Here is a 26,968-nt window from a genome sequence, read left to right as displayed (position 1 = left end):
GATCATTTGAGCTCCTACTTCAGTAACGGTCAATTATAGAACCAGTTCTGCCATCAAGGACTCAGCATCTATCATCCAAAACTACCTGTAATCCTCAAGAGCTACTACAACATCCTAACCGCCCTTTCACGACTTGTTGATCCTCTTGCGATCAAATCTCCGTACATCCCCAAACCCGACAGACAACCGTCACCGCGCCATAACCGGAGAGCCACATTGCAATCTTCTCGGTGTCGCACACGCGCGCAGTGACCGGCGGTCGCAGGTCGATGCGGTGGTGGAGGTGGAGTTCGTGAGCATTGCGAGCGCAGGGCATCATCCGACGAGTCGCTCTGCCGCCTGATACTGGTGGAACTTGCTGGTATACAAGAGGTGGTACAGTCACCAATTTGTCCCAGCAGCCCATGGAAATTCGAGATAGCGGGGTGACGAGATAACCATCCTCTACTCATCCAGGGAGTACATTCTCCGGCCATAATTATCCTTTGGCCCAGGCGACCGCGTCGTTGGACTTCTGCTCTTCAAGGGGAACAAACAAGAGCCCGGGCATGGAGTCGCAGTTCACGCCATCTCGAGAAGAATTATATCATGTTCAGATGGACGTCAAGCATGTCCAAGCTGTACAGATCAATCACGCAGACCGGCTTTTGAGATTGGAGAAACGTCAGGCGGATGATGCTGCCCTCAAATCCGTCTGGGGCACTGGATCCCCATTTCCTGGTATATTGAGCGGCACTCCTCAGCAAGGTGAGTTCCAAGCGAACTGCCCACACGGAAACAATTCACTGACAAGCTTCTGAACAGGACCGATTCAGAATCCATCCACAGACGTCTTCGATGACTTTGATGATGAACAGGGACAAAATATACTAGGGAGTCTACAGCTAGAAGCAGATGAAGAGCCCGTCAGACGTGGAGCATCACGGGCCAACAGTGTTCGATTTGACATCAGCGCAATACAAGGCTCAAATTGGGCTCAGAGTTCTAGTAATTCTGGAGAATTCGGCCCTGTACGTCCTAGCAGTGGCTTTGGTAGCCATCCTATGATGGAGCGTTCACTCTCACACAAGTCAGATGGAAGACATAGTTCGGCTGGTCACTCTGTGCATTCGATGCATTCTGTCCCGTCTGGAAGAACGAGCAGTCTTGGACTAGATACCAATTTTATTATAGGCGACCAAGATGATGATTCTCTCGATATCCCTGATCCGCCGCCAGGATTATTCGTTCTCGGATCAGTACCTTCGATCATTCGCTGTTGGCTGACGACGAATTTCTCACATAGTGCACTTCTCTACGCTGATATCTGTTCCGGCTCTCAGAGGTCGGTCCTTGACTTCAGTTTGGTGAAGGAGCTCGCGTTGCTAGATCAGATTCAAAAAGATTCAACTGGTCGTCATACGATCAGACTCCCAATATATCTGCCCGAGGCTATTATAACTCATCCATCCTCGAGATCCAACAGCCCCGCGCCTCAACTTCCCACTCTTACAGTTGATTTTGAGATCGTGGGCCTTGCGCAGCGCAACAATTCCGATCGCAAGAAGTCTATTCGAGTCTTCGTTGGCAGCGACACTCTTCGTTCACACAATGCAGATATCTTGTTCTCGCAGAATCTCATGACCTTGTATGGCGATGATAGAAATAAGCTCTCGATTCCATTTGTTAGACCAGAAGACGAGGTAACCTTCAAGAATCTTTGCACGGCCAATATACCCCCGGAGAAGAACGAATTGAAAGCAACTGCAGCCTCGTTCACTCCAACTGAGTCGAAGCCCAAGGTTGAAGTTGCACACGATACACTTTCTTCGGCGCTTTTAAACAAGATCCAACCCTTAAACCCTTCTCAACAGGATCCATTGTCCGCCTCGACCGTCGAGCCGCGATCCCCTTTCACTCCCATCTCTGCATCAGAAAGCAGTGCCCCGGACCAGGCCCCTAACGTAAAATTCGAGAATTCCGCTCCTCCCAGCAACCTCTCCGACTCGGAGAAATCACATCGAACAGAAAGTGCAGCAACAGAACCAGAACCACGAGGTTCCTCAGATTCCAATCGCCGAGAGTCAGCCCCTGGCATCTGGGGATCTTGGCGCCAAGGCTCAATCAACGGTACCGACAACTCCAAAGACAATGAGACAACAAGCGGCTACCAGCGCGCCACCCGCGGAGGAAGAAGCATGAAAGTGCTCAAGCCATCCTCAAAATCCATTCCCTCAGCAACCGCCCCTACCCGTTCCATTTCTCGCACAAGAACACCCTACGAACCACCCGCATCAGGCCAAATTCGGCGAAAAAGCCAAGTCGAGAACGTGCCGCTGAGATGGGAGTCCAAACGAGTTGGCTCAGAGCATATACCCAAGGTTCCTAGGAGTGAAAATCCGGTGGGTGGCGCGAGTGCTTTCGCGTGGATGAATCCTGTAAGCAGTAAGAAGACGAGTGCGACTGCAGAATAGAGAGACGTGATGATTTTTAAACAAAACATTGCGGCGCAGGCTGCGGGGCTTTTGTACGTATGATATGAATGAAGGGATGCCACTTGTGAAATCAAGGAGACTAGCTTGAAGTTAGCAATGCAAGAAACATGAACTTGCTGGGTGTAAGTGGAGCAGAGTCATCGCATAACTATTTATTCTGTTCGCAAGTTGCAGGAACTACAAGGGCTGGGGTCAAAGTCGCACTCCAACCAATACACCTTTTCTTTAGGTTTCACAAGCTCTCGAAACCATGCACAGCAGTGTCAAGAAAATTTCAGAGAAAGTCTATTTTACGATTTCATATACAGGTAATAATAATTTATCAACGTTCAATGAATGCTCAATGCTCAATGCTCAAAAATACAAATAAACAATAAAAGGAAAAAATGCAACCTCCCAAACCCCCAACACCACCATGCTTTGCCATGTCTTGCCTTGCCTATATTCCAATCTGTCTTCTCTAATTTCCTTCCTCCCTTTCCCCTTCCTTTCGCGAATCATACCGATCCTCCTGGTCTGCATCATTCCTTGTCCTCCCACGTCTTGTTGCTCACTTGTCTGTGGTTCCTAAGCGTGGGATCACCAACCGTAAGAGCTTTCGTCATGGCGTATACACCGTAGCTGATCATGAAGCCGACTATTACACCTAGGAGGAAGAAAGAGTGGGTGGGTTAGTTGGTTATTGTTCTGGGATTGAAATTGAAATTGAAATTGAAAGTGGAAGTGGAAGTGAGGATCAAAGGCCAAGTCCAACTAATTCCACAGGTATAGCAAGCAGGTATATGGATAACAAGACTTGCAATTAAGGGCAGATTGGTGGTTTTTCTTTCTTTCTTATATTTTATATTGGGGGGAGGTGAAAGAGCTAAGTAACGTACCGAGTGGATAAGCTTCGACGGGAATGTCTCGTAGTTTTTGGAACTTGATACTCGTTGTCCCCGCTGATCGTTCCTATTATAAATACGTTTGATCAGTCGATGTTTCTTTTTTCCTCTTCTTGGCCTTCTAAGATGGCAAGAGGAAATCAAAGGAGGGAGCAAGGAAGCATGGATGGCTCAACTGCAAAAGTCGCTTACGGTGACAGCTCTGAGGTTCCTCGTTGCGCGCATATAGAGGCGTGTGGTTGGGTGGAACATTATGGGTTGTTTGCTTATTTGATGGAGATGACAAGGGAGATGTGGAGGTGGTTATGGTATGTATTGTATGTTTATGAGGCTCTTTGGTTCTCGGGTTTTGGTTTTCGAATGGAAGAATGGAAGAATGGATGTATGAATGTATGAATGTTTTTCCTTTACGTTGAACAATAGAATAGATATTAAAATCCTCTTTTTCTTTCCTTTCTGAAGGCCCGCATCTAGCAAGCACATAGCCTATTTAAATCAAGTTGAACCCCAGTCATGTTCCTCATTTGCCAACGACATCAACTCCCGCAGGCTTTCCCGGGGAAAAAATAAAACAGAAAACATGCAACTGCTGACAACAAAATGGGCTGTTACACGAAATTCCTTTGGTTCTACGGCGTCAAGTCAATCCGTTTCTACATCCGTAGCAATAGAGTACGGATATACAGGATATACAGGATATATAAAAGTGAAATCCCGAATGTTAGTTATGCAGATTCTCCGCTATATATTCTGGAATAGGTGAACGGGTCCTGAGGGCCAGGTCAGTGGGTTTGGGCGGGATGTAATTTGGTGGGTGCAGGGGAAGGGTGGATCAGAAAATCTTTAAATGTCATGCCATGCATGCGGCGCTTGTACGCCCCCGCGCCACGCCACGTTTTGTTTTCGAGGGACAAGCCGGACAAGGTAAACGAGTACGAATTGTGCGAGGAGGCTCTGGACCGTAATCCCTCTCTCCTTATAGGTTTGTTTCCTTCAGGGGTCCAATTTAGGGGTCCAACTTCTGAGGCAGGCCAATAATAGAGTTATGGAAGAAGCCGATTGATAACTAAAAACCCTTGGTAGGCGCTAGACAAACAAACCAGCCGTCAGGAGACAATGACGATATCCAGAACACCGAGGCTGGATCAATCATCAAATAGGTAGCCCAGAATTCGAAACTCGGTGAAAGTACGGAGTATGTATGAGGCTAGATTACAAAGCAAGGCAAGTTTCCGTGTATCAACGTGACCACCTCTCAACAAGTTGCTCCCTCTTCACATTCCTCTCCTGCAAAGCACTCAGATCAATCCCCTCCAAACCTCCCTGCAAACTCTCAATCTCCTGCTCAAACATAGTAACAGAAGCCTCAATATCCGGATCCAGCAATCTTACTTTACTATACAGTGACTCAGCCAACAGAGAATCCTGCAGCAGCTGCAACGTCAGATTTGCATCTAAGAAGTGCGCAGAAATAGAAGATTCGGTCGTAGATTGCAGACTCGTAGAATGGATCTCTAACTTCGTTAAACGCTCAGACAAGCTCTTCTCTAGTGCGTTGGCGCGAGCTTGCTCTGATACTCCTACGGGCGGCAGCGTGATTCCAAGGTTCCGGGCGATTTGTTGCTCAGGCTCTACATCGTCATTTTCGAGGACGGAAGACCTTCGCCGAGTATTGTTCCGCGTCCGTACTGGTGAGCGAGCGGCAGATGAAGTTCGTCTTCGCTGGGTGTTGGGACTGCTGGTCGCTGGGCTGTCTTCGACGCGGGAGAGTTCTTTTTTGGCGGCATCTAGGACGCATTGTATGGCCATTTTGTGACATTGGCTTTCTTCAGCTCGTTCTAGGAAGGTTTCTATGCGGTTTACAAGAAATAGTACGCAATCGTGTATCTGGGAAAGTTAGGACTGGGTTGAGATGTTGGAAGGGCGGCATACATATTTAACGGCTATGGCTGCTCGTTCCTGCCCTTGACCATCAGTCGCTGCAATGGCCTTGAGTGCCGGCTGCAGAAACTGTTGCTCGGCGGACATTTGGGCAACTGGAAGAATTTCCGAGTAAAGGGATTCCAATTCTTCCTGTAGGTCAGTTGTCTCTTGACTGTCTGGCTCTTGGCTCGTTGCAGAGTTTTGTAAAGCATGTAGGTAGATTCGGTCCAGTTTGGTTCTTATGCCTTCAACGGTGTGTTTGATGAGTCTACATGACATTAGTAAATACGCCAGACCTATCTGTAGGCAAAGATTACCTGGCACAGAGATCCTTGATCCGTGATATCGCCATATCATTGTCAGATTGGATAGGATCAAGATCGCTAGCCAGCTTTTGTAAACTGGCAAGAAGTTTGTCATCGGATCGTAGAATGTCATCCACAGTCTGTTTGACACTTGCCTCCGAAGCCTTACGTTGTTGTTCAAGGTCGGCAGATTGATATGCCAGACTTTGAGATAATTCTTCGATCTATTTCCATTAGTATAAGCAATGCCATACATACTTCAAGAACATACTGCCTTGCTGACATGTCCCTTCTGCGCATTCCATTTTTTCAACTGTGAATTGCTTGTCTGAGTCCGGGACTGTCTTGTACGCTTTTCATTCTTAACCAGAGCACTCATAGCATTCTGCTGGGACTTCAAAGCCTCGCTTTGCTTCTCGATAGCTGCGGTTGATCGTTTCAGCTCTTCAATAGCATCCTGGATTTCTGTATCGTTGAGGCCTTGGATTGAGGAGAGATCTTGTGCCGCAAGTCTCTCCGCTTCTCCTGATTTCGAGAGGGTGGCATATCTGATGCATATTAGTATCGTCTCAAGTAATCATGCCGAGGATACCTTACAAAGCAGCTTCATCTTTCGTCAGTAGAGTTTCCGGCGCCAGATATTCCTCCATCCATTCTCGAATAGCGGTCTGGCTTTCCGGATCGTTTAACGCAGATCTGATGGCATCGCGATCAAAGGGGATATCACGGTCGCATAGTATCTTGGTAAGGTCATCAAAAAGAATGTTTGCCATATTGAAGAGTAGAAGGCTGAAGTTGCGCCTTGTTGTTGTTTATCCGTAGGTAGCGTAGAAATAATGTGGCGTGGCGCGTTTTGAAAAGGTTCAGCCTTCTTCTTCCTCGGCAAACTCTCCGAAAGCCGGAGACGAGACGAAAGTCGATATTTGCCAGTCATAACTTTACAGTGTTTCCAATTCTCATCTGATAAATCTTTGTTTTGGGGATATGGCTCAGAACTCAGGATTCCGAGGTTTTCTAACTGATGGGCTCGAGGCATTGAAGTTGGTATGGTCCATCCATCCATATAACAAACAAGGCTGACGATCTTCAGGTCGCACAACTGTCATGGCAGCGCAACGTGACTGCCTGGCTCTATGTCCCTGTTGGAATTTTGATAATGCTTCTTGCGTGCTTTGGTGTAAATTACTTAATTGGACTTAGTTCTGTTTCTTTCCCTGCGTCTGTTGCTCTGTTGGTCGTGCTATTCTTTGGATTGATGATTTGTGACTGGATAGTTGGAGATCGCAAGACAAGGGCTCTTGTAAATGTCATTGATGTACCGGTATGTTCTATTCGGAATATTATGCATAGATACTTGATATTGATTTCTTCAGGCTGGATGGGCTCTTCGATGGATCAGCATCTTCTTCACTCCATCGTGAGCTTTATCTTCCCTGAATTACCCCACTTCTTTCTAAGAAACATTCTAGTTTCGTTCTCCTCCCCCTGAGTTCCCCGATAAGTGGTGTCGAGGTGGGAAAGATTATAGCAGTCTTCTGTGAGTCTCAATCAATCAATGGATTGCTCTTCTAATTCCTATTAGTGATTGGGTTCTTCGTCATGGTAGCAGTAACAGCATGGCTAGCCAGAGGCTTGCAACTGATCATGGGCTCTTCTAAACGCGCAGTTATAGAACGGGCCGAGGAGATGGGGAATGAGTCTGATGCTATTCCCTTGGCCAACATTAGTCGGAGTAGGCAAGACTCTGAAGTAAATCTTCCGAGTGGGATGAGTACCCCAGGCCCCGCCACCGGCACTTCTACGCCAGGTCTAGTCGAAGACATAACCAACGAGTTAACTGCACCTCAAAGAGCACAGGATCCAACTCGTATCAGAGGGACCGGAGGCCCGCCAGAGAACGATACCCCATCGGAAGCTGCCCGAAACAGCCCACCACCACAGGCACCTCTTCCCCTCACCCGTCCTCAGCGGTGGGCAGCATTCATCAACTCGAACCTCGATAGGATTACCTACGCTACTATATTCCTCTTCATTGGACTCCCAATCTACTACACAACCGGCTACGCCATGCCCGCCCAACTGACATTCAACGTCCTCGCCTACTTCGCCGCCCTCGCCCTCCCACCCCGCTACCGCCAATTCCTACACCCCGTGCTAGTCTCCGCCGCCCTCACCATCCTCGGCATATGGATCCTCGGCTTGATCCGCGGCTCGCCCCTCTTCGAGACATTACACACCTACAAAACCGGCACAAACTACCTCGACCTCTGGCACGGCATTCATCTCCCTATCCCGGGCACAGGCGACATCTTTGGCAGCGTGCTAGACGCAAGTATTGTCGCACTCGCGCTTCCCATGTTTTCCTACCGCAAAGAACTAAAGAGGCATTTCTTCGCAATCGTCATCCCAAACATAACCATCTCCGTCGGATCACTGTTCGGGTATCCAGCACTCTGCTACGCCATCGGGATATCTTCAACACGCAGTCTGGCGTTTGCGAGTAGGAGTTTGACGCTGGCGTTGGCGACGCCTGCGACGGAGAATCTAAGGGGTGATGTGAATACGAATGCGGCGCTGGCAATAATGAGTGGGATTTTGGGAGTGCTGGTTGGTCAACGGGTTTTAGAATGGCTGAAGATTCCGGAAGGTCAGTTGTTCAAATCTCTTTCTTATCTTGAAGGGGGTGTAAAGGTGTGGAACATGACCAATGTGATCAGAACTCTTGTTGGTGGGATTGATCAAGTGACATGTCGATCCGTCGTTTAAACCCTCGTACCTGCAGCGGTTGCTGACACGCATTGATACCAGATGACTATGTTACGCGCGGAGTAACCCTTGGGGCGAATTCTTCTGCCATTGCAACGGCGCTCTTACTGCAAACTGATCCCAGAGCTGCTGCTTTGTCGAGTTTGAGTATGAACTTGTTTGGCATTATAACTTTAGCTTTGACATCAGTGCCGCCAATCGTGAGGGCAATCGACTCTTTAGTCGATTTGTGATTTGAAGAAGGACAGCTGGATTCGTAGAAGTGTTTTATCAATTGTTTTTAGTCAGAGGCGTTTGGACGCGTACAAGAAATGTGAAGAGTAGACTAAGTCCCACAAAGTCTAGCCAACAATCAAGGCGACCCATAAACACACTCTTTATCCTTATATCAAAGTCCGTTTATCCATAATCACATCAATCATATTGACGTACTTCAATCAACATCCTGTATACGGATTAGCAATGGTTTATCAAGTAGCTGACCGGGGTGAGCGAGACCTGTCTCTGGATTAAATGCAGACCAGACGCCGTCTCCACAACCCCGCTGACTTCACCAGGCTTCAACCGAAACGCAGCCTCCTCAAACTCCTTTTGCATATCCCCTCTACCAAAGAACCCCAGATCTCCCTCTTTTCTAGCACTGCTGCAGTCCGACTCCGATCTTGCGAGGTCCTTGAGCTTTTCGCCGTTCTTGATGCGTGATTCGTAGCCAGAAATGATTCGCATAGCCTCTTCTTTCGAGCGTGTGATTTCCGCCTGCAATTAGAACAATCAGCATGGTCCTTGTATTCACAATAACACCTATATGATGAGACGAAAGTCGAGAAAACATACCTCACGCCAACTACTCGGCCGACGACTATCCCGATGCTTGACCAACAAATGACTTGCCCGAATCTTACCACTACCATTCATGCCCGGTTGGACCTCCGGGGCGCTGTGGTGCTCAGCCATGAACTTCTTGAGATTCTCTGTATCTGTGCCTTGTGGGGGTTCCCATCTCGACAGCTTTTGCGACTCGTTGAAGTAGTAGGGTAGATTCTTGGATTGCGAGTGGCGGACTTCCCAGCCGGAGGGTAGACCTGTATCAGCCTTATTGTTATATGTTAGTAAAGTGTAAAGTCCTTGAATGTTGTCGAGTATTTATGTGCGAGGAAAGGGTATTTGTAAATAAAGAGAGGCAAGTCGGTACCATTTTTGCGTAACGTGTGTGTGTGATGTTCGTTGGAAGAGGTGTGGATTCTGTTGGGAGGGTGGAGAAGGTGTTTACAAGAGTGGTGAGGTCGTACCAGGAGCGCTTTTGTGTTATTTGGAAGTGACGTGATGTGATGGGGGTCACACTTCTTCACTCTCGCCCAGCTGCAGGAACAATTGGAAAGCAGGAGAATCGCAGCTGACAGCTTTTGGCGGGGAAACAGGTGAAATAAGGTTTAGCGTGTTTATTCCTAGACTAGTGCGCTGGTTGCACGACAGGGGTAATGGCCGGATTCATAACCGGTATGACGCCGACGCCGCTTTTTCTCGCCGCCTCCAAAGGAATCTGAATAATTCGACATCAAGAGACAAGCGCAACCGCAACCGCAACCACAACGATATCGCAAACTCGCCCAAATACCTGCAACACTCATCGCAATCACCATAAAACCAATAAGTAGATAACTTCGACGTTCTACCAGCAAATTCAGCAGCCATGGCTTCCCCAGCATCCAGTTCCGGCGAAGGGCAAAAGAAGAACATGGAGCAAATCACCTTCCGATTCTGCAGCGAATGGTACGTAACCCCTTCTTAAACCTCAAGATCACATTCTAACAGCTTCATAGTTCAAACATGCTGTACCCTAAAGAAGATCCCGACACGCACCGCCTTCAGTTCGCCTGCCGCACATGCCAATACTCCGAAGAAGCAACCTCGTCTTGTGTCTTCCGCAACGTGCTCAACAACGCTGTGGGTGAGACAGCTGGTGTCACGCAGGATGTTGGATCGGATCCAACTGTGGGTCTACCTCTCTGTTTGTTGTGTGGCGGCGTTGTGATGTGTGAAGGTCGAGTACAAAGCACGCAAGTGGATGAGTTGAGCAAGAAGGAAGGGGAGCAAGCTGTTGTTTCTGTGACGGAGATTTTTTCTCAGTAATTGAACTGCTTGCTGATGTGTGCCTCTACCCCTCTAGCTTCCACGCTCGAATAAAACTTGCCCCAAGTGCAAGACGGAGGATGCGGTGTTCTTCCAGTCTCAACAGAGATCTGCGGAGACAGGAATGGTGGGTATTCTGGGACATGGAGAATGAATGCTTGCTAATTTGTGATCTCAGAAACTCTTTTATGTTTGCTGTGGTTGTGGTCACATCTTTTCATGATACCCAGGATTTGTTTAGAGTGGATATCGGGCATTGTTTTACATTTTATGGAGTTTGGAAGCTGCATGGAAAGCACACGGCGTATATGGAGTTGGGGGGCGGGGGTTTGGATAAAATCAAAGTAGCAAAATGATGGATGGGAAGAGTTTCTACATTTCAATACTATGCTCGACGAGTCAAACGCCGTTCTCCCTATGCTATACTACACCCCATGTGATTCTTTTTACATATATTCCTACAAATGCATTGGAGCAAGTGATAATATCTTCGACCACTTCATCTTTCTCAACTCAGTTCCAACAATACCTATAGTTTATGTTAGCCCAGTATCCCCCTCGTTCCTTCAAAGATCAAGACTCACCATTCAACCTCGTCCCAATCGGCTCACCCGCCTTATTGATCAACACACAAGCATTGTCATCAAACTTGACTACACTCCCATCCGTCCTCTGTAGCTTCTTCACCGTCCGCACCACAACTGCATGTCTAATATCTCCTCTGCGGACCTTATTCGCTGCTGACGTGGAAACACTTGCGCCGGGCCCTGACTCTGGGCCAAAGTTTCGCTGCTTCTGGACGACGACTATTATTCGATCACCTAGAAGACAAACAATAATCAGCAGGTGTATGAGGTAGTGAGAGAGGAGGGGAGAGCCTGTACCAATTTTGGCGGCTCGTTTCATCTTCATAACTTGTACGCACTCGACGATGGCGGCGCCCGAGTTGTCGATGCAATTAAGCATCGTCTGGATCTGTATTAGTGCTCCATACCAAAAACACACACACACAAACAGCAAGATATACCTTTAATTGTATCATTGCGAGAGCATGTCAAGGGAGCTGTCTGCGGTTATTCCGAAAATACCTTGAGCTGGATATCGGCGGCTTCGCGAATTCAATCTGCACGCCACCATTTGCAGCCTAGCCTCGCAAGCACGTGTTGTGTTGGTTGACCTGCCATCAAATAAACAACGCAACATCCCCGTTCCAAGGGAGTCTCCTTAATAGGAAGACATGGGGTTGTAGACTTTGACTGGCCCTGGCATTTGTACATCTAGATTTTCCTTTACCTTTTTCCTGATACCTATTTTTACTCACACCTATATGCATGAATTTTACTCTTGCCTTGATATACCAAACCCCTGGCCGGCTGGAATTCTGAGCTCATTGCGCTGCGCTGCGCTGCGCTGTGCATTGCTGAGCTGAGAAGAAGGGAGGCTGCGTCGGCCCCCTTTCTAATTAGGAGGTGAACGAAGGGCATCGAGGACACCATTGCGCCGATCTGTCTAGAATTCACCCTTTTATCTATTTGAATCTAGTCGCTCCTTCGATACTCGACACGTATTCTTTGCGATTCACCCTCTCGTTGATACCAACGCGACCACGATATTGTAATACCATCCTGGGAAGAGATCTTGCGACTTGCTTTCTTGCGACCAAAGATGCCGAAACTAGTACCGCAAAAGAAAGAGCGCCTTACTCTTGCTCAGCTTGCTGCTTACGATGATATCTTGACGGATGCGCTGGTAGACCATGTAAGTCAACTTCAAAGACGAATAGATGGTAGGAATTGCGCTGATGTCTGGAATAAAGGTGTATTTCTGGACCTCCATTCGAAAGAACAAGAGCGCATACCACTCTTCGCGAGGAATCCGAGAAGAAGATGTAACGTCCATCCTCCAGAAATCAGTAATCGTCGAGAAAGACCCCGCGAAGGCCGAGGCTGAATTGCTAGCCTTGCCCGGCCTAAAAAAGTTTGTGGACAATCTAAAGACGGAGAAGGAAAAGGATGATTTCAGGAGGCATTTGAAGAAATATGTCGCTATCTATCTCCCGGATTGCCCCTTTGAGATCGCAAGTACGAATCGCTACACGGTTGTCACACATGAGGCGGCGGTCACGGCAAGGAGATACATAAAGAAGGCGGAAGTGGTGAAATATTTGTGTGGCATTCAGGTTATAATGACCGAGGAGGAGGAAGAGCATATCAAGTCGAGCAGGAGGGACTTTAGTATTGTGGTTTCGAGTCGCAATAAGTCCGCGTCGTTGTTCCTTGGACCAGCGAGATTCGCAAATCATGATTGCGGCGCAAATGCAAAGTTGATGACTACTGGGAGTGCTGGAATGGAGATTATTGCGGTGAGAGATATTGAGATTGGAGATGAGGTTACTGTCAGCTATGGTACGTTTTTCAATTTTGATGCTAGACAGCATCCTAACGCTCTGACTAGGTGAGAACTATTTCGGAGAGGACAACTGCGAATGTTTGTGCCAGACCTGCGAAGACCAATGCCAGAACGGCTGGACCCTAGCGGAAGATGATGAGAATAAACATGTCCCAACACTATCAATCGAAGACTCATCAGGTGATAGACAAAAGTATTCGTTCAGGCGGAGAAGGCGACTTGATTCTGCAGACAACTCTTCTCGAGATCAGTCCAACACACCAGATATCGACATTCGCCCACTCGTTCCTAAGAGGACACCCAGGTCACTTTCCAGAATGAAGAATCCAAACTCGGCCCTTGGAAGATCCCAATCACGCGAATCAAGTATATCTCCGTTGAAACGCAGACGAGAAGCCAACCCATCACCTTTGAAACAGACGGTAGAAGTCCATATCTCAAGCAAAGACTCGGACGCTGCGAAGTCGATGTCAAGGGAGCAAAGTCTATCATCTCGGAAGCGCAAAAGAGAGTCTGAGTCGATAGAGCAGGATTCCTCATTTGTCACTTTACTGGAAATGGCCCAGTCTAATATAAACGTGAAAACGCCGCCTTCTCCACCTGCTAAAAGAGGCAGAGCCGAGAGACCCGTCAAAGTGGAGGAATCTAACTTGAGCTTCTCTGCTGAGATTGCCAATACCCCTGCTAGTTCACCCTCCACATCTAGACATGGTAGTGTGGAGACTACTGATGAGCAAGCCGGAACCGATGCGACCTCCGTCGATGATGATACTATCGTTGTGGAATCTGTAATCACTGCAGCCATCCCGAAAGCAAAGAAACCCAGAGGACGCAAGCAACTGGGGCCTCTCGAGCAGTCGAAGTCCGGTGAAACCATCCTTGTTGGCAACACAACTACATTGCAGCACCCTGCGCTCGAAGACGAAGGCTCGCCACTCTCAGATCTTGAGAGCCAAATGTTCGAAGACGTCGATCTTGATACTACACCCAAGACTTCGACCAGAGCAAGTAAGAAGAAGAATACGGCCGAGTCGAGTCAGCACAGTGAGTATGGTCGCCCAGCCATCAAAAAGAGGAAGAGGCGCGCTTCAACTCCAATCATGGATAAAGACCACGCACCACCTGTCCGCATCCCAGGCGACTACGTCCTGACTCCCGCCCTTCTTGCACAACCCACATCCGCTTGGATCAACTGCAAGATTTGCGAGGAACCCTTCGTGCAAGAAGATGCTTACTTCACTCGCTCTTCGTGCCCGCGCTGTGAACGACATAGTAAGCTGTATGGTTACATGTGGCCGAAAACCGATAAGGAGGGTCGGAATGATACTGAGGAACGGGTCTTGGACCACAGGACTGTTCATCGCTTCATCAAGCCGGCGGAAGAACGAATTGCTAGGAAGCGGAATAGGAGTGTTACGGGGAGCAGAGCGGTCACTAGGGAAATCAGCGAGGCTGCTGTTGAAGAGGAGAAGCCAAAACGAGGGAGGAAGAATCGGTTTACGTTGTGAGGAGCCGAGGGTTGAACTACTTCAAAGGATCTTTTAGAGCGAGCATTTGGCGGATGTACGATAAGATGGCGGGGCGTTATTTTATGGGTGGTCACTAGCGAATTAACTTTGCATTGGGAGGGGATGATCTGCATAGTATCATTACGGTGGAGGCTTGTATTAGCAAGCAGACGAATGAAGAGATGTGTATAACCGTTCATCACAATGTAGCCTCAACTTCTGCATAGAGCTGTCTTGTAGACTTCCTGCTTTCATTATATAATATACTCCGCAACTTCACTACAGCTTAGCTCTCTCACTCTTCTTTCCCCACCCCTTTCCCACCAACTCCCCCACCAGTTCCGCAACCCCCCTCGAGATCTCCACCCCCCTCCCTCCAGCTCCATACGCATGCACCACCGTCCTCCCCCTTGCCACCTCCTCGCTCTCCACCCTCATGCCCCCCTCCCTCGACGGTCTCCTGCCCACGATATCTCGCACAACCTCCCACCTACCCGTTGCATCCAACAGCTCCGGAAACGCCTTCGCCGCCTTCTCAAGCAACACCCGTCTTGTCTCCGCCCGCGGCCTGTCCTCCATATCCCGCTCTTCCTTCGTGCCCCCGATGATCGTGCCCCCGTGCAGAGGGCGCGGGATCACAAACGTCCACGTCCCGTCGCTATTCTGCCGCGTTTGCGTGGATGGCGCGGGCGCCGCGTTGGTCACGAGACATGTCTGGCCGCGCGTGACGAAGCATTTCGGATCCTTTACTAACCCCATCGCGGTCCCTGAGCAATTGACCACTGTCCGTACAGGACCACTACCATCACGTGCCCCCGCGACCGCAAACGCGTCTTCGATACCAGCCACGCGCTTCTTGACAATCAGCCCGCCGTTCAGGAGATAGCGACGCAGAAGATGTGCTATATAGACGGGCGTGTTAACGCAATACGTCGTATAACTAGCTCCCCACTCCGCGCCCGCGGCCAACTCCTCTTTGCCCAGGACCCGGAAATCGTCGATCGCGCTGTAGCGCCCGTCCAGGTTCAGGTATGCTGCAGGTGGGGACTCTAGCATTTCGACGCCGGGCATGAACCGTATGCCCGCTTCCGGGTACGTGAGCGCGTATGTTTTGAAATGCGCATAGGTCTTCTCGGCTAGTGAGGCTTCGAAGAGGCCTTGTGGCGAGCTGTCGGGGATGGGCCGGTAGTGCGCGCCTGACCAGGGCGTTGCGTAGTCGATGGACTCATCGCCGGGCGCGTACTGCGCTATTATGAGGAGGTTTGGGCGCGGCGTGAGGGTTTCTTGTAGGTGGAGGGCTGTGGAGAGGCCTAGGACTCCGGCGCTGGTGGTGGGGGGATTAGCTAGCTGTTATTGCATTTCCAAAGTGAGTGAGATTCATGGCTTACCCAATTATGACAATTGTTTCGTTGGACATTTTTGAGATAGATGATACGGTAGAAACTACAAGCTGGTGTTGCTTTTAGTTGAAAACGGAAGTAGGAAGTAAGGTATCCTTTGAAGTATATACTTGGCCCAAAGGCGATATAGCTCCGATAACGGGCATAGATCAAATGACAAACTTCAACAATGTAATAACTCTAGAATATAACTTGCGATTAATGATACGATGTTGATAAAAAAGAGTATGATAAACAACGCGCTGGAAAGCAAAGGTGGGCGGTATTCATGTTCTCGGCCCGGCCGCCGAAGCCGATAAAATAAGAAGAAAGAGAAAATCCCATTCTTGACGCGGATACCTACCTAGGCTGCGTCAGAAGCCAGGCAGGCATGATCATTTTCAATCCCGCTTCTACACTTCCTAGAGAGTATCAGACCTGAACTTTCAGCTCCTTTTCAAAAAGTACGAATCGTGCACCATGTCCGACAAAGTCGCCGTCAACATAGCAACTTCCAAAGGAACTGGCATCTTGCACAACCAAGCCATCGTAGCTAATGGCGTAGTGTACTGCTCCGGACAAGTCCCAGCTGATCTCACCACTGGAGAAATCATCGCCGGCGGCATTCAAGAACATACCGTACGTATTCCCTCATGCACTCACTCATGCCCCCATCATCCATCGAAAGAAACAACGTATGTATTGTACTGTACCATACAACATAGACTGACAAAAGCGGGAAACAGCACCAATGTATCCGCAACCTGAGCGCCGTTCTCGAAGAAGCGGGCTCGTGTCTCGAAAAGGCTGTTAAGGTCAATGTCTTCATCACGGATATGAAGAACTTCGCGGCTATGAATGAGGTGTACGTGCAGTACTGGGGGGCTGTGAAACCGGTTAGAACGTAAGTCTTGCTTTCTATACTATACTATACTATACCATACCATGCCATTGCCAACTTGCCGCTTTATTACTCGGGTTTTGAGATGGAGAGATATTTGGGCTCGGTCGAATTGGATTGAATTAGCTTGGATCTGATGTTGTGTAGATGTGTGTGCGTACGGGATCTACCCAGGGGGGCTGATGTAGAGATTGAGTGCACGGCTTTGGCGGGGAAGGAATCTAAGTTGTGATATTGTTGGACTTGGGGTTGGGGCTGGGGTTTGCAGGGAATGAGTGTACTGGAACGTTCTTGATTCGAGATGGAATGGAAGAATAGCATTATTGTTTGAAAAAGGAAAGGGGTACACGTGCTTTAACGACGATACCCTGAAATTCAGGGGCGGCATTACAGTACGGTATAGTACCCTAAGAAGTCGCTTAGCTGACATGCTTGACTTCCCCAACCAACGATTCTGCCCAATACGACAAAATTATATGAACAGTTTTACGGAACAAGGTATCTGTGTATTAAGTACCAACAGAAATTGTGAAAGCTTAAGGTACTGAAAAACATGTTTCGTGGTCGTTCCTCAGTCAGGGTCTCCACTCGGCACCGGTTTAAGATGCCGAGAGCGTCCTCCCCCACTATCGCGTTTTTAAACACTGCCAGCCATGCCGAATATACTACCTACCTCCGTAAGGACTCTGTTATAGCGCTTAGAGTATGAAGTCCTCTTCTTGCTTAGATTTTGATATTTTGATAATCTACTGTAGCTGAAAAGTTACAAGTAATTTTCATCAAATTATAACAGCACACCCGTAAGCCGCCATGGAGCCACGGGGAAGCAGAGCTGGAGCTATCCCAGAAGATGGCCCAGCGCGACAAAACCCACGATATGCCATGAAAATCACTTCTCTTTTGATGCTTCTAGGCGCCATATCAGCTGTAGCATTCCCATACCTCGGGTACTCGTTCCAGGGCCAAAAGATAGACGCGTTGGATTATGAGGGCAGGGTGAAACATATATTGGATACTACGCCTTTGATAGATGGGCATAACGATTTGCCTTACCTGCTGAGAATCGAATTGCAGAATAAGATTTACGATGCTGAGGAATTCAACTTTTGGGATGGTGAGAATATGATATTTCTTCTTTGCTGGAATTATAGATGTGGTGTTTTTGTGAGATGAGACGGAGGTTAACTGGGTATAGGATTGGCGAGTCATACCGATTTGAAACGATTGCAAGAGGGACGTATTGGGGGGCAATTTTGGTCTGTTTTTGTAGAGGTAAGAGTCTTCGGAAACTGGAGTACTGGAGTGCATCGACTGACAATATGCAGTGTCCGGACACCAGACACTTTGATGACCCAGATGTAAGTACATGCACTTCAAGGTCTAGGCAAGATCTAGAAGATGAGGTTTATTCAGTCCCGCTCACTGAACATAGCATGCCGTTCGGGACACAATCGAGCAAATAGACGTCGCCAAACGTCTCTTCGCCCACCACTCTACCAACCTAACCTACTGCACCACATCCGCATGTGCCATCAGCTCCTTCAAATCCAAGCGTATAGCATCCATGCTCGGTGCAGAAGGACTGCACCAAGCCGGCTCGGCCCTCGCCTCAATCCGCCAGTTCTTCCTCCTGGGCGTACGCTACATAACCCTGACGCACAACTGCGACAATGCCTTTGCAACAGCCGCGTCCACCGTCACAGCAGGAGGCAAAGACAACGGACTTACGGAATTCGGATACGCGGCCGTGAAGGAGATGAACCGCCTAGGCATGATGGTCGATCTGAGCCATGTGAGCCACGATACCATGCGAGATGTCCTCAGGGTCACGAGGAGCCCCGTGATGTTCAGCCACTCGGCGTGCTATGCACTAGCTAGGAGCTATCGGAATGTCCCTGATGATGTGTTGAGTGGGTTGAGGGAGAATGGTGGCGTGGTGATGGTTATGTTCGTCAAACGGTTTTTGAATGCCGTTGATCCTGAGAGTGCGGATATGCAGACTGCTGTGGATCATATTTTCCACGTTGCGGATACTGCTGGATGGGAGCATGTTGGGATTGGTGTGTTACTTGCTCCAAACCATTATTCCTGCTTGCAGCTATAGTACGAAAAGTACGAGGAATCATTGCTAACGTGTTATAGGGGCCGATTTTGATGGCACGGTAACCCTCGCAGATGGCATCGATGATGTGACAGCGTATCCTCGATTGATCCAGGCAGTCATGGAACGAGGTGCAACAGATGAGCAGATTCGGGGACTGGTGGGGGAGAATATCTTGAGGGTATGGCGGGACAATGAGATGAACGCTGCCACTTTTGAAGCAGCTGGTGAGCTACCAGTGGAGGATGTTTGGGTTGAACGACGCTTTTCGAGGTGGGACAACCCGTTACCCCTGATGTTGCCGGGGAACACGAAGAGGGTCAAGGCTGAGAATTATGTATAATCCGATGCTTTTTGCAAGCATCAGACATTTTCATAATGGGACATGGTGTAATATACATGTGATATGAAACAGGATGAGCTTACGTACGTGACTTACCGTGAATTGAAGACATCTCATTCCAGTTGAGTATTCGCTTTGTCTTGTTAAGCTTAATTTCTTCAATTGACTGACCTGGAAGGAAAGAGTTTTTCGTCCAAATCTCTGGGTATTCATTGGTTCCAAAGGTAGACTCGATGCGGCCTCATCAACTTATGATAATAGCTTGTTAGTATCTGAAAAGTACGAAGTAAGAGGAAGTACTAGTAAACATGCTACTCGTGCAGTACAGTAGGTGGTACGGCCAGTGAAGCTCATGATAACGACTAAGTGGGGTTGAGTCTAGTGCCATGCTCTAATCACTGTGGAGACGCCTAATACTCCGTAATGCAAGCCAGCTCTTATCGCAACCCACTAGTCCTAGATTGTGTACCTTCGTGTATGAAATTACCCCGTGCATATGATGTCCATAACTCCATCTTTCTCTTGCTTGTCCACAACCTCGACATCTGACTCTACATTGACTCTACAGCCACATGCAGCCATGTCGCAGTCAGGATCCCTTCAAGTAAACGTAAACCAAACTCCTACCACCACCGACGCCCAGCCTGTGGAAGAAAGCTCAAATCGAAACAAGAAGCCCGTGCGAAGCTACATCGCGTGCCGGAAATGCCACGCCCAAAAGGTGAAATGCAGTGGAGAGACGCCGTGCAGGAACTGTAAGGTGTCGAAGAACCCAGTGGAATGCATATATCCAGTTCGCGATAAGAAGATTGCAGTTTCTGAAAGGTAGGCACCTAGACCTAAGCAGAACCGCCAAGCCGGAGCAATGACCCCTTTTTAATGTGTACGACTTGTTAACCATTATCATCAAGATATCTACGAACACTTGAAGGCCAGAGCCGGGCACTGAAGCGTGGAGCATCGGAAGCATCGCCAGAGAATGTTCCTAATGTTCTTCATGAGCAGTCACTTGTACCACCAGAAGCCCCACGTCCGCGAAAACGAACGGCAGCAGCGGCCTCACTCACGCCAGACGCTAACATTCCAAGTCCCCTGGAACAGAGCTCTGTAGTTGAGGAGGAAAGAGAACCTCTCCCAGATGAGGCAAGTATTCAGCCAACTTATGTCGGCGAAGCTGCTTGTACAACCTTTGGCGGGAGACTTCGCCAATTCCTCGTTGGCGAAGATAGCCCCGTTGTCCCCCGACGACCCAAGTACTATAAGCACGCAAGAATGCTTCGAGCGTCGCGCACAGATTGTCAGTTACCAAACCGCAGCGATGCTCAGCTCTTGGTCAGGGTCGTTCTCCGATTCATCGGCGCTGATTATCATCTCTTGCGAAGGAGATCCTTTCTAGAGAGGCTTGATGAGACATACAGACTTGATGTCCTGAATGATCCTATCTGGCTGTGTAGGCTGTTTACTGTTTTTGCCCTTGGGGAAATCTACACAGTACGATCTTCGAAGCCAAAAGGTGTCCCGGGAATCTCGTTCTTCTTGAAGGCTTTGGAATACTTCCAAGATCTTTATGAAGAGCCGACCGTGGAATACATAGAGACCCTTGTTTTGCTTGTGAGCCACATCCATCTTATTCTTTCTAGATGATGAGATTATTTGCGTCTTCGGCATGTTGCAGATATTCTTGACATCATCTGACTACCTTACAGGCATTTTACTCCACTACTCTTAACAGAAGAAATACGGCTTATACCTATATTGGCCTTGCGCTACGATTATCAATAATGCTTGGGTTGCACAGGAAGATTCCAGCTAACAGCTCTCTCAGCCCCGCGGAAAGAGAGCACCGGATTCGCGTATGGTGGACTGTCTATACGCTGGATCGTTTAATGAGCTCTAAAGTTGGACTCCCAACAATGATTCAGGATACCGAGATCGACGCCCAAATACCATCAATGAACGGTCTAACACAGCATGATATGGAAGACTTCTACAATCCGGCGCATCTTGTGGCACAGATAACTCTGTCAAGGATAACGGGAAATGTGCTTGGCAACATCTATCACATTCCGCAAGCAGATCGTACCAACACCTTTGTAAGAGGAGTGCAAACAACTTTAACAAGTCTCAGGAACTTCCATGAAGGACTACCACCCATTTTGAGATTGGACCCCAACAATTCGCCAATGTATCTCAACAGATCTGTTGCATCCTTGCATCTGCACTTTAACCAGGTTTGTAGAAACCAATCTAGCTGCTCCTTCTCTGCTAATTTCTTATAGTGTGTCATTCTAACCACACGGCCAATTCTTTTCTATCTGTTTCGACAAAAGTTTGCTCGAACCTCAAATTCATCGGAAGACTCACGACCTTCATCCCACATGACGACAGTTCTTGCCGAAGCTTGCGTACAGACAGCGCGGAAATCGAACAGAATCTTGTCTCAACTATGGGTAGATGGCTGTCTCGCGATGTACGGCTTCTACGACGCCTTGTCGATATTCTCATCCACTCTTGTGCTCATGATTTCCGCTGCCATGGAAGATCCCGATGCATATGCTACTAATGATGATGATGGAATTGGCGTTGCTTGGAGTCTGTTGAGGTCTATGAGAGATGACGGAAATGTACCTGCAAGTGATTACTATGAGCAGCTGGCCCAAATAGAAGAGGATCTCAAGGACGCCTGTGTGAGAAGGAGGAAACGGCCTGAAATACTTCCGCCGCCGCCGCCGAATACCAATAATGCGCATGGGCTGCATTTGTTGTTGGCGGCTAGTGGGACAGACAACCACCAGGTACCGCAGATTCCAAGTGATAGTGCTCAGCATGGAAGTATAGCGATACCGCCTGCGTTCCACGGGGAAGGCACGAGTATGGGTGACCCTCTCAATGATCCTTTCTTGAGTGGATTTTTGTCCCAACCGCAGGCTGCTTGGGATCCCACTGCCTTTGAACCCATGTTCACGGGCAATAATGAGCAACACCTATGGGATTTCAATTGGGAGGGTGGAGTGGTGGATTAGGTGTGAAGTACGGAGTATGGAGTATGGAGTAGGCCACCATGATATCAAACCATAACTAAAAGTTTTAGCGGATGCGGCAGGTACGGCTTGAAATTATGTCACGCCATGACAGTAATAAAATCAACATTCGATTCGGTCTTCTTCTCAATTGCAACCACATACAGTGCCTAGCTTTTACATCATGGGACTGCAGTGAAACATTTCCATTGGTCATGGAAAGGGGTCTCGCTCGGTTCGGCTCTTTCTTGCGGCGTCGCAACGCCGCCAATGGATAAGACTACCAAAGGCCCACTCTTCCACTCTTGCACCACACCCCGCTGCCAGAAGCAAGCGTGATACTTCGTACTACGGCTTTGCCCTCCGTCTTAGTTGTCGGGCAGAGTACTCGATAGGCATAGATAAGCTTGTAGGCCCGTATGGCCAAACGACCGGTTGTCCACAATTGAGGAATCGCGATATAACCCAATATAGCGTGCCAACGTCGCATCGATCGTACCTCTTTATGCATCAAATATCTATTTTTAATCTACACTCTTTGATATCCTGCGACAGCGACGTCAAGTTTTAATTTTTACAATGCCTACAGCAGTACCAGCAGGAATTCGGATTGCGATTGATAGAGGAGGAACATTTACTGATTTGTGGGCTTCCCGTGTTTTATTCCCAAACCAGAACGAATTCTGACATTTTACAGTTGGGCGAACATCCCCGGCCGCAAAGATGATCTTGTTTTCAAGCTTCTGTCCGTGTGTCCAGATCTCTACCCGGACGCGCCTACAGAAGGAGTGAGGCGGATCTTGGAGACTGCTACAGAGACCTCAATTCCCAGTGGTCAATTACTGGATTTGGAACCTGTTGAATCAATCCGCATGGGAACTACAGTTGCGACCAAGTAAGTGCCGAACATAAAATAGGAGGATATTCTTGCTTGGGTGATTCACTGATTACTTTTACAGCGCACTGTTAGAACGGAAAGGCGAGCCAGTGGCGCTCCTCATCACGAAGGGTATGATTGACCTTTTGATAATTGGCAATCAAGCGCGGCCACACATATTTGATCTTTCGGTACGAAAGCTGGATAAGCTTTACGAGAAAGTCATTGAAATCGATGAGAGAATCACTGTTGAGGGATTTTCGGAGGACCCAGAACCACAAACAATCGATATCACAAAGGACGCAGATCTTGTTGAGGGTCTCTCGGGAGAAGCATTAAGAATCTTGAAGAAGCCGGACTATGAGGTTGTTCGCAAGGATCTTCAAGCTCTCTGGGACGAGGGATTTCGCAGCTTGGCCATTGCGTTGATGCATTCGTACGCCTACCCAGAACACGAAACGAAGATTGCTGAGATTGCACAGGAGATGGGCTTCAGTATCTCCGTCTCGTGCAAACTACAACCCATGGTGAAAATCGTTCCCAGGGCGCAGTCAGCAACTGCTGATGCTTACCTGTCTCCTGTTATTGTGCGCTATTTGGAAGGTTTTGCGAAGGGCTTTCTGGGCGAGTTCAAAGACGAGAAAAGTTCGAGGAAGTTGTTATTATCCCAGTCCGATGGAAGTCTGGCCACGTTCAATACTTTTACTGGACTCCGAGCTGTGCTCTCAGGTCCAGCTGGTGGTGTCGTTGGTATGGCCCGAACTTGTTATGATGAAGTATCGCAAGTTCCAGTTCTTGGCTTCGATATGGGTGGAACCTCGACAGATGTCTCCAGATTCGGAGGAAGTTATGAGCATGTGTTTGAAAGCACAGTAGCAGAGGTCACAATCCAAAGCCCTCAGCTTGATATTAACACTGTGGCTGCTGGAGGTGGATCAATGTTGTTCTGGCGGAATGGCCTGTTTGTTGTTGGACCTGATTCCGCCGGTGCTTTTCCAGGACCAGCTTGCTATGGAAATGGCGGTCCTTTGACTATCACTGACGCCAATTTCCTCCTCGGCCGCCTGCTACCTGATTTCTTCCCCACAAAGCTCGATCTTCTAACGGTTATATCCAAATTCTCCGAATTGACAAAGATTATCAATGCGGAGAAGGATGGGGATTCCCAAATGACCCCAGAAGAAATTGCCAATGGTTTCATCACAGTCGCAAACGCCTCAATGTCTCGACCAATCCGCAATATCAGCGAAGGCCGTGGATTTGACACATCAGCCCACAACCTTGCCTGCTTTGGTGGTGCAGGCGGCCAGCACGCAGTCGCGGTTGCTCGTGACCTTGGCATCAAAAGAGTGATCGTGCATCGTTTGTCAAGTATTTTGTCCGCTTATGGAATGGCCTTGGCGGACATTGAAGTAGATCTCCAAGAGCCCGAGTCGGTGCTCTTCAACGAAAGCACCAGTTCCAGAATTGAGAGTCGGCTAGACTCCCTCAAGACCAAAGCTCTCGCAAAACTGGCATCTCAAGGGTTCAAGGAAAACCAGGTCACTCACCATAGTTTCCTTAACATGCGGTACAATGGCAGTGATACAGCTCTGATGGTCGAGAAGACAAGTGAGGACCCAGATTTCGGAACCGCTTTCACTCAGCGGCATATGCGCGAATTTGGTTTCACTCAACCACGAGATATTATGGTCGACGACATCCGTGTTCGGAGTGTTGGCAACAGTATCGGAATCCAAGCCTCAAATCCATTCCAAGAGCTCAATGATCTTAGCAGCCCTATTTACCTCGGAAAGGCAGAAGCGGCCAGTACGCGAAAGGTGTTTTTCGAGAAAAATGGGTGGGTTGATACAAGAATATTCCACCTTGATGCTTTGCCTATCTCCCGCAAGATCGCAGGACCGGCTGTCATTATTGATTCGACCCAGACAATTGTCGTGGACCCTGCTAGCGAAGCAACGATTTTGCAAGAGCACGTTGTGGTTGATTTGTTAGATGCGGATCGCAAAGCCATCAGTTCAGAAGTAGTCGATCCTATCCATCTGTCGGTTTTTGGTCATCGCTTTATGAGCATTGCCGAGCAAATGGGTACAACATTCCAGAAAACTTCCATTTCCACCAATATCAAAGAGCGACTAGACTTTTCTTGTGCGGTTTTCTCCCATGATGGTGGGTTGGTTGCCAACGCTCCCCATATTCCAGGCCATCTGGGATCCATGGCTTATGCCATTGCCTATCAATCAAGATTATACCCCAAAGGCGAGCTAAAGCCAGGCGATGTCTTACTGTCTAACCATCCAATTTCTGGAGGGACCCATCTACCGGACTTGACTGTTACCACTCCTGTATTTGACGACGATGAAAACCCACAAGAGATTCTGTTCTTTGTGGCAAACCGTGGCCATCATGCAGATATTGGAGGGATTGCTGCTGGGTCGATGCCCCCTAATTCCACCGAGTTATGGCAGGAAGGTGCTGCTGTGGAGTCATTCAAGATGGTCAAAGAGGGTGTCTTTGACGAACCAGGCTTAGTAAACATACTTTACGATATCCCCGGCAGCTATCCAGGCTGCAGTGGGACGAGAACCTTGAAAGACAACATTGCCGATTTGAAAGCGGCTACTGCAGCGAATAAGCGTGGTATCGCTCTGCTCTCCTCCATGATCAAAGAGTACACATGGCCAGTTGTGAAACTCTACATGGCCGCGATCCAAAAGAACGCCGAATACAGCGTCAGAAATCTTCTTAAAGAATTCAGCGTCCGCTTCCGTGGCCGTGCGCTGGAGGCTGTAGACTACCTTGACGATGGAACGCCACTGGCTGTCAAGATCACAATCGATGGTGAAACTGGGTCAGCAAAATTCGACTTCACTGGCACCGGACCGGAAACGTTCAACAACTTGAACGCGCCACCAGCTGTCAAGAATAGTGGGATAATGTACTGCCTGAGATCAATGATATCCTCCGACATCCCCCTGAACCAAGGTTGCTTGGAGCCAATTGAGATTTACTGCCCTCCGAACACAATCTTATCCCCATCACCAACAGCCGCGACGGTTGGATCCAACGTCGAGACGGCCCAGCGTATTATCGACCTCATTTTCAAAGCCTTCAAAGTAGCGGGCGCCAGTCAAGGTTCCATGAACAACCTCACGTTCGGCTACGGCGGCACAAACGAAGACGGAAGTGTAGCCAAGGGCTTCGGCTACTACGAGACGATTGCTGGCGGAGCGGGTGCTGGCGCAGACTGGCAAGGCCAGGACGCCGTGCACACAAATGCTACAAACACCCGTATGACCGATCCCGAGATCTTCGAGAAACGATACCCGGTGCTGCTCCGGGAATTCTCCATCCGCAAAGGCAGCGGGGGACGAGGCCGGAACCGCGGTGGTGATGGCTGCATCCGTGATATCGAGATTAGGCGGCCACTGCAAGTCAGCATTTTGAGTGAGAGGAGAGTTATTGCACCGTACGGCATGGCGGGCGGGGAAGAGGGAAAGAGGGGAGTCAATATATGGAAACGCGTTGATCCCGTGACGGGGTCTGAACGGACTATCAGTCTCGGTGGGAAAGCGTCGGTGATGATGAACGCTGGCGATCGAGTAATCATTCACACGCCTGGTGGTGGTGGGTATGGAGCTCTTGAAGCGCTGCAAGAAGAGAGCTTGGAGATAGGCGAGTTTAAGCTTTTTCAGACAGCTGACAAGGCTTTGGGGAAAAGAAAGGACAATGTAGTAAAGGATGGTGTTCTTGGCATGTAGTTTAAATATTAAATATATAGTTCGACCGTATATAGTGTTCTACTTTGACTTATTACGAACCTACAAATATTGTGCATACTGTATCGCGTGACTAAGCCTAGAAGTGCTAGAACGGTTCACTTTAGTATCCTTAGTTCTCTGTACTAGATAGAACATTGTTACCGAACCTTGAAACTTACATGGAATC

General features: G+C 48.6%; 11 protein-coding genes across 11 annotated transcripts; 7 read left to right on the top strand and 4 right to left on the bottom strand.

Moving 5' to 3' along the window:
• Positions 1-494: 494 nt before the first annotated feature.
• Positions 495-2,453, top strand: LHYA1_G000368 (uncharacterized protein; the record flags this gene model as incomplete). The annotated part of the gene is made up of 2 exons (XM_031145360.1): positions 495-747; positions 805-2,453. Coding segments are annotated over 2 exons (1,902 nt in total), but the record flags the coding sequence as incomplete, so codon positions are not given.
• Positions 2,454-4,597: 2,144 nt separating this feature from the next.
• Positions 4,598-6,359, bottom strand: LHYA1_G000367 (uncharacterized protein; the record flags this gene model as incomplete). The annotated part of the gene is made up of 5 exons (XM_031145359.1): positions 4,598-5,245; positions 5,291-5,549; positions 5,599-5,810; positions 5,858-6,134; positions 6,184-6,359. 5 exons carry the CDS (start codon positions 6,357-6,359, stop codon positions 4,598-4,600), a joined length of 1,572 nt encoding a protein of 523 aa, XP_031009569.1.
• Positions 6,360-6,570: 211 nt separating this feature from the next.
• On the top strand, positions 6,571-8,585 carry PLGG1 (Plastidal glycolate/glycerate translocator-like protein; the record flags this gene model as incomplete). The annotated part of the gene is made up of 6 exons (XM_031145358.1): positions 6,571-6,630; positions 6,677-6,907; positions 6,960-7,003; positions 7,056-7,123; positions 7,169-8,233; positions 8,395-8,585. The coding sequence occupies 6 exons, from the start codon at positions 6,571-6,573 to the stop codon at positions 8,583-8,585; spliced, it is 1,659 nt and encodes a 552-aa protein (XP_031009570.1).
• A 223-nt stretch (positions 8,586-8,808) lies between these two features.
• On the bottom strand, positions 8,809-9,444 carry ssp-1 (Peptidyl-prolyl cis-trans isomerase; the record flags this gene model as incomplete). The annotated part of the gene is made up of 2 exons (XM_031145357.1): positions 8,809-9,108; positions 9,187-9,444. Coding segments are annotated over 2 exons (558 nt in total), but the record flags the coding sequence as incomplete, so codon positions are not given.
• A 598-nt stretch (positions 9,445-10,042) lies between these two features.
• Positions 10,043-10,705, top strand: RPB9 (DNA-directed RNA polymerase II subunit; the record flags this gene model as incomplete). Its single annotated transcript, XM_031145356.1, has 4 exons — positions 10,043-10,122; positions 10,173-10,458; positions 10,520-10,609; positions 10,661-10,705. The coding sequence occupies 4 exons, from the start codon at positions 10,043-10,045 to the stop codon at positions 10,703-10,705; spliced, it is 501 nt and encodes a 166-aa protein (XP_031009557.1).
• A 235-nt stretch (positions 10,706-10,940) lies between these two features.
• mrpl38 (54S ribosomal protein, mitochondrial) lies at positions 10,941-11,524 on the bottom strand (the record flags this gene model as incomplete). Its single annotated transcript, XM_031145355.1, has 4 exons — positions 10,941-11,011; positions 11,067-11,303; positions 11,367-11,457; positions 11,510-11,524. 4 exons carry the CDS (start codon positions 11,522-11,524, stop codon positions 10,941-10,943), a joined length of 414 nt encoding a protein of 137 aa, XP_031009554.1.
• Positions 11,525-12,147: 623 nt separating this feature from the next.
• SET9 (Histone-lysine N-methyltransferase) lies at positions 12,148-14,399 on the top strand (the record flags this gene model as incomplete). The annotated part of the gene is made up of 3 exons (XM_031145354.1): positions 12,148-12,240; positions 12,266-12,887; positions 12,937-14,399. 3 exons carry the CDS (start codon positions 12,148-12,150, stop codon positions 14,397-14,399), a joined length of 2,178 nt encoding a protein of 725 aa, XP_031009555.1.
• A 279-nt stretch (positions 14,400-14,678) lies between these two features.
• dao1 (D-amino-acid oxidase) lies at positions 14,679-15,816 on the bottom strand (the record flags this gene model as incomplete). Its single annotated transcript, XM_031145353.1, has 2 exons — positions 14,679-15,723; positions 15,788-15,816. 2 exons carry the CDS (start codon positions 15,814-15,816, stop codon positions 14,679-14,681), a joined length of 1,074 nt encoding a protein of 357 aa, XP_031009553.1.
• Positions 15,817-16,258: 442 nt separating this feature from the next.
• On the top strand, positions 16,259-16,911 carry mmf1_0 (Protein mmf1, mitochondrial; the record flags this gene model as incomplete). Its single annotated transcript, XM_031145352.1, has 3 exons — positions 16,259-16,417; positions 16,525-16,682; positions 16,827-16,911. 3 exons carry the CDS (start codon positions 16,259-16,261, stop codon positions 16,909-16,911), a joined length of 402 nt encoding a protein of 133 aa, XP_031009568.1.
• Positions 16,912-19,703: 2,792 nt separating this feature from the next.
• LHYA1_G000359 (putative transcriptional regulatory protein) lies at positions 19,704-22,146 on the top strand (the record flags this gene model as incomplete). The annotated part of the gene is made up of 4 exons (XM_031145351.1): positions 19,704-19,948; positions 20,035-20,734; positions 20,830-21,354; positions 21,403-22,146. The coding sequence occupies 4 exons, from the start codon at positions 19,704-19,706 to the stop codon at positions 22,144-22,146; spliced, it is 2,214 nt and encodes a 737-aa protein (XP_031009516.1).
• Positions 22,147-22,722: 576 nt separating this feature from the next.
• Positions 22,723-26,781, top strand: LHYA1_G000358 (Uncharacterized protein; the record flags this gene model as incomplete). The annotated part of the gene is made up of 3 exons (XM_031145350.1): positions 22,723-22,787; positions 22,841-23,038; positions 23,103-26,781. The coding sequence occupies 3 exons, from the start codon at positions 22,723-22,725 to the stop codon at positions 26,779-26,781; spliced, it is 3,942 nt and encodes a 1,313-aa protein (XP_031009515.1).
• Between the last annotated feature and the right edge of the window lie 187 nt (positions 26,782-26,968).

The sequence above is a fragment of the Lachnellula hyalina genome (genome assembly GCF_007821495.1).
Source record: "Lachnellula hyalina strain CBS 185.66 chromosome Unknown contig00004, whole genome shotgun sequence".
Taxonomy (NCBI): domain Eukaryota; kingdom Fungi; phylum Ascomycota; class Leotiomycetes; order Helotiales; family Lachnaceae; genus Lachnellula; species Lachnellula hyalina.
Note: the sequence above shows the minus strand (reverse complement) of the source record. Positions and strands in the feature narration are given on the sequence as shown.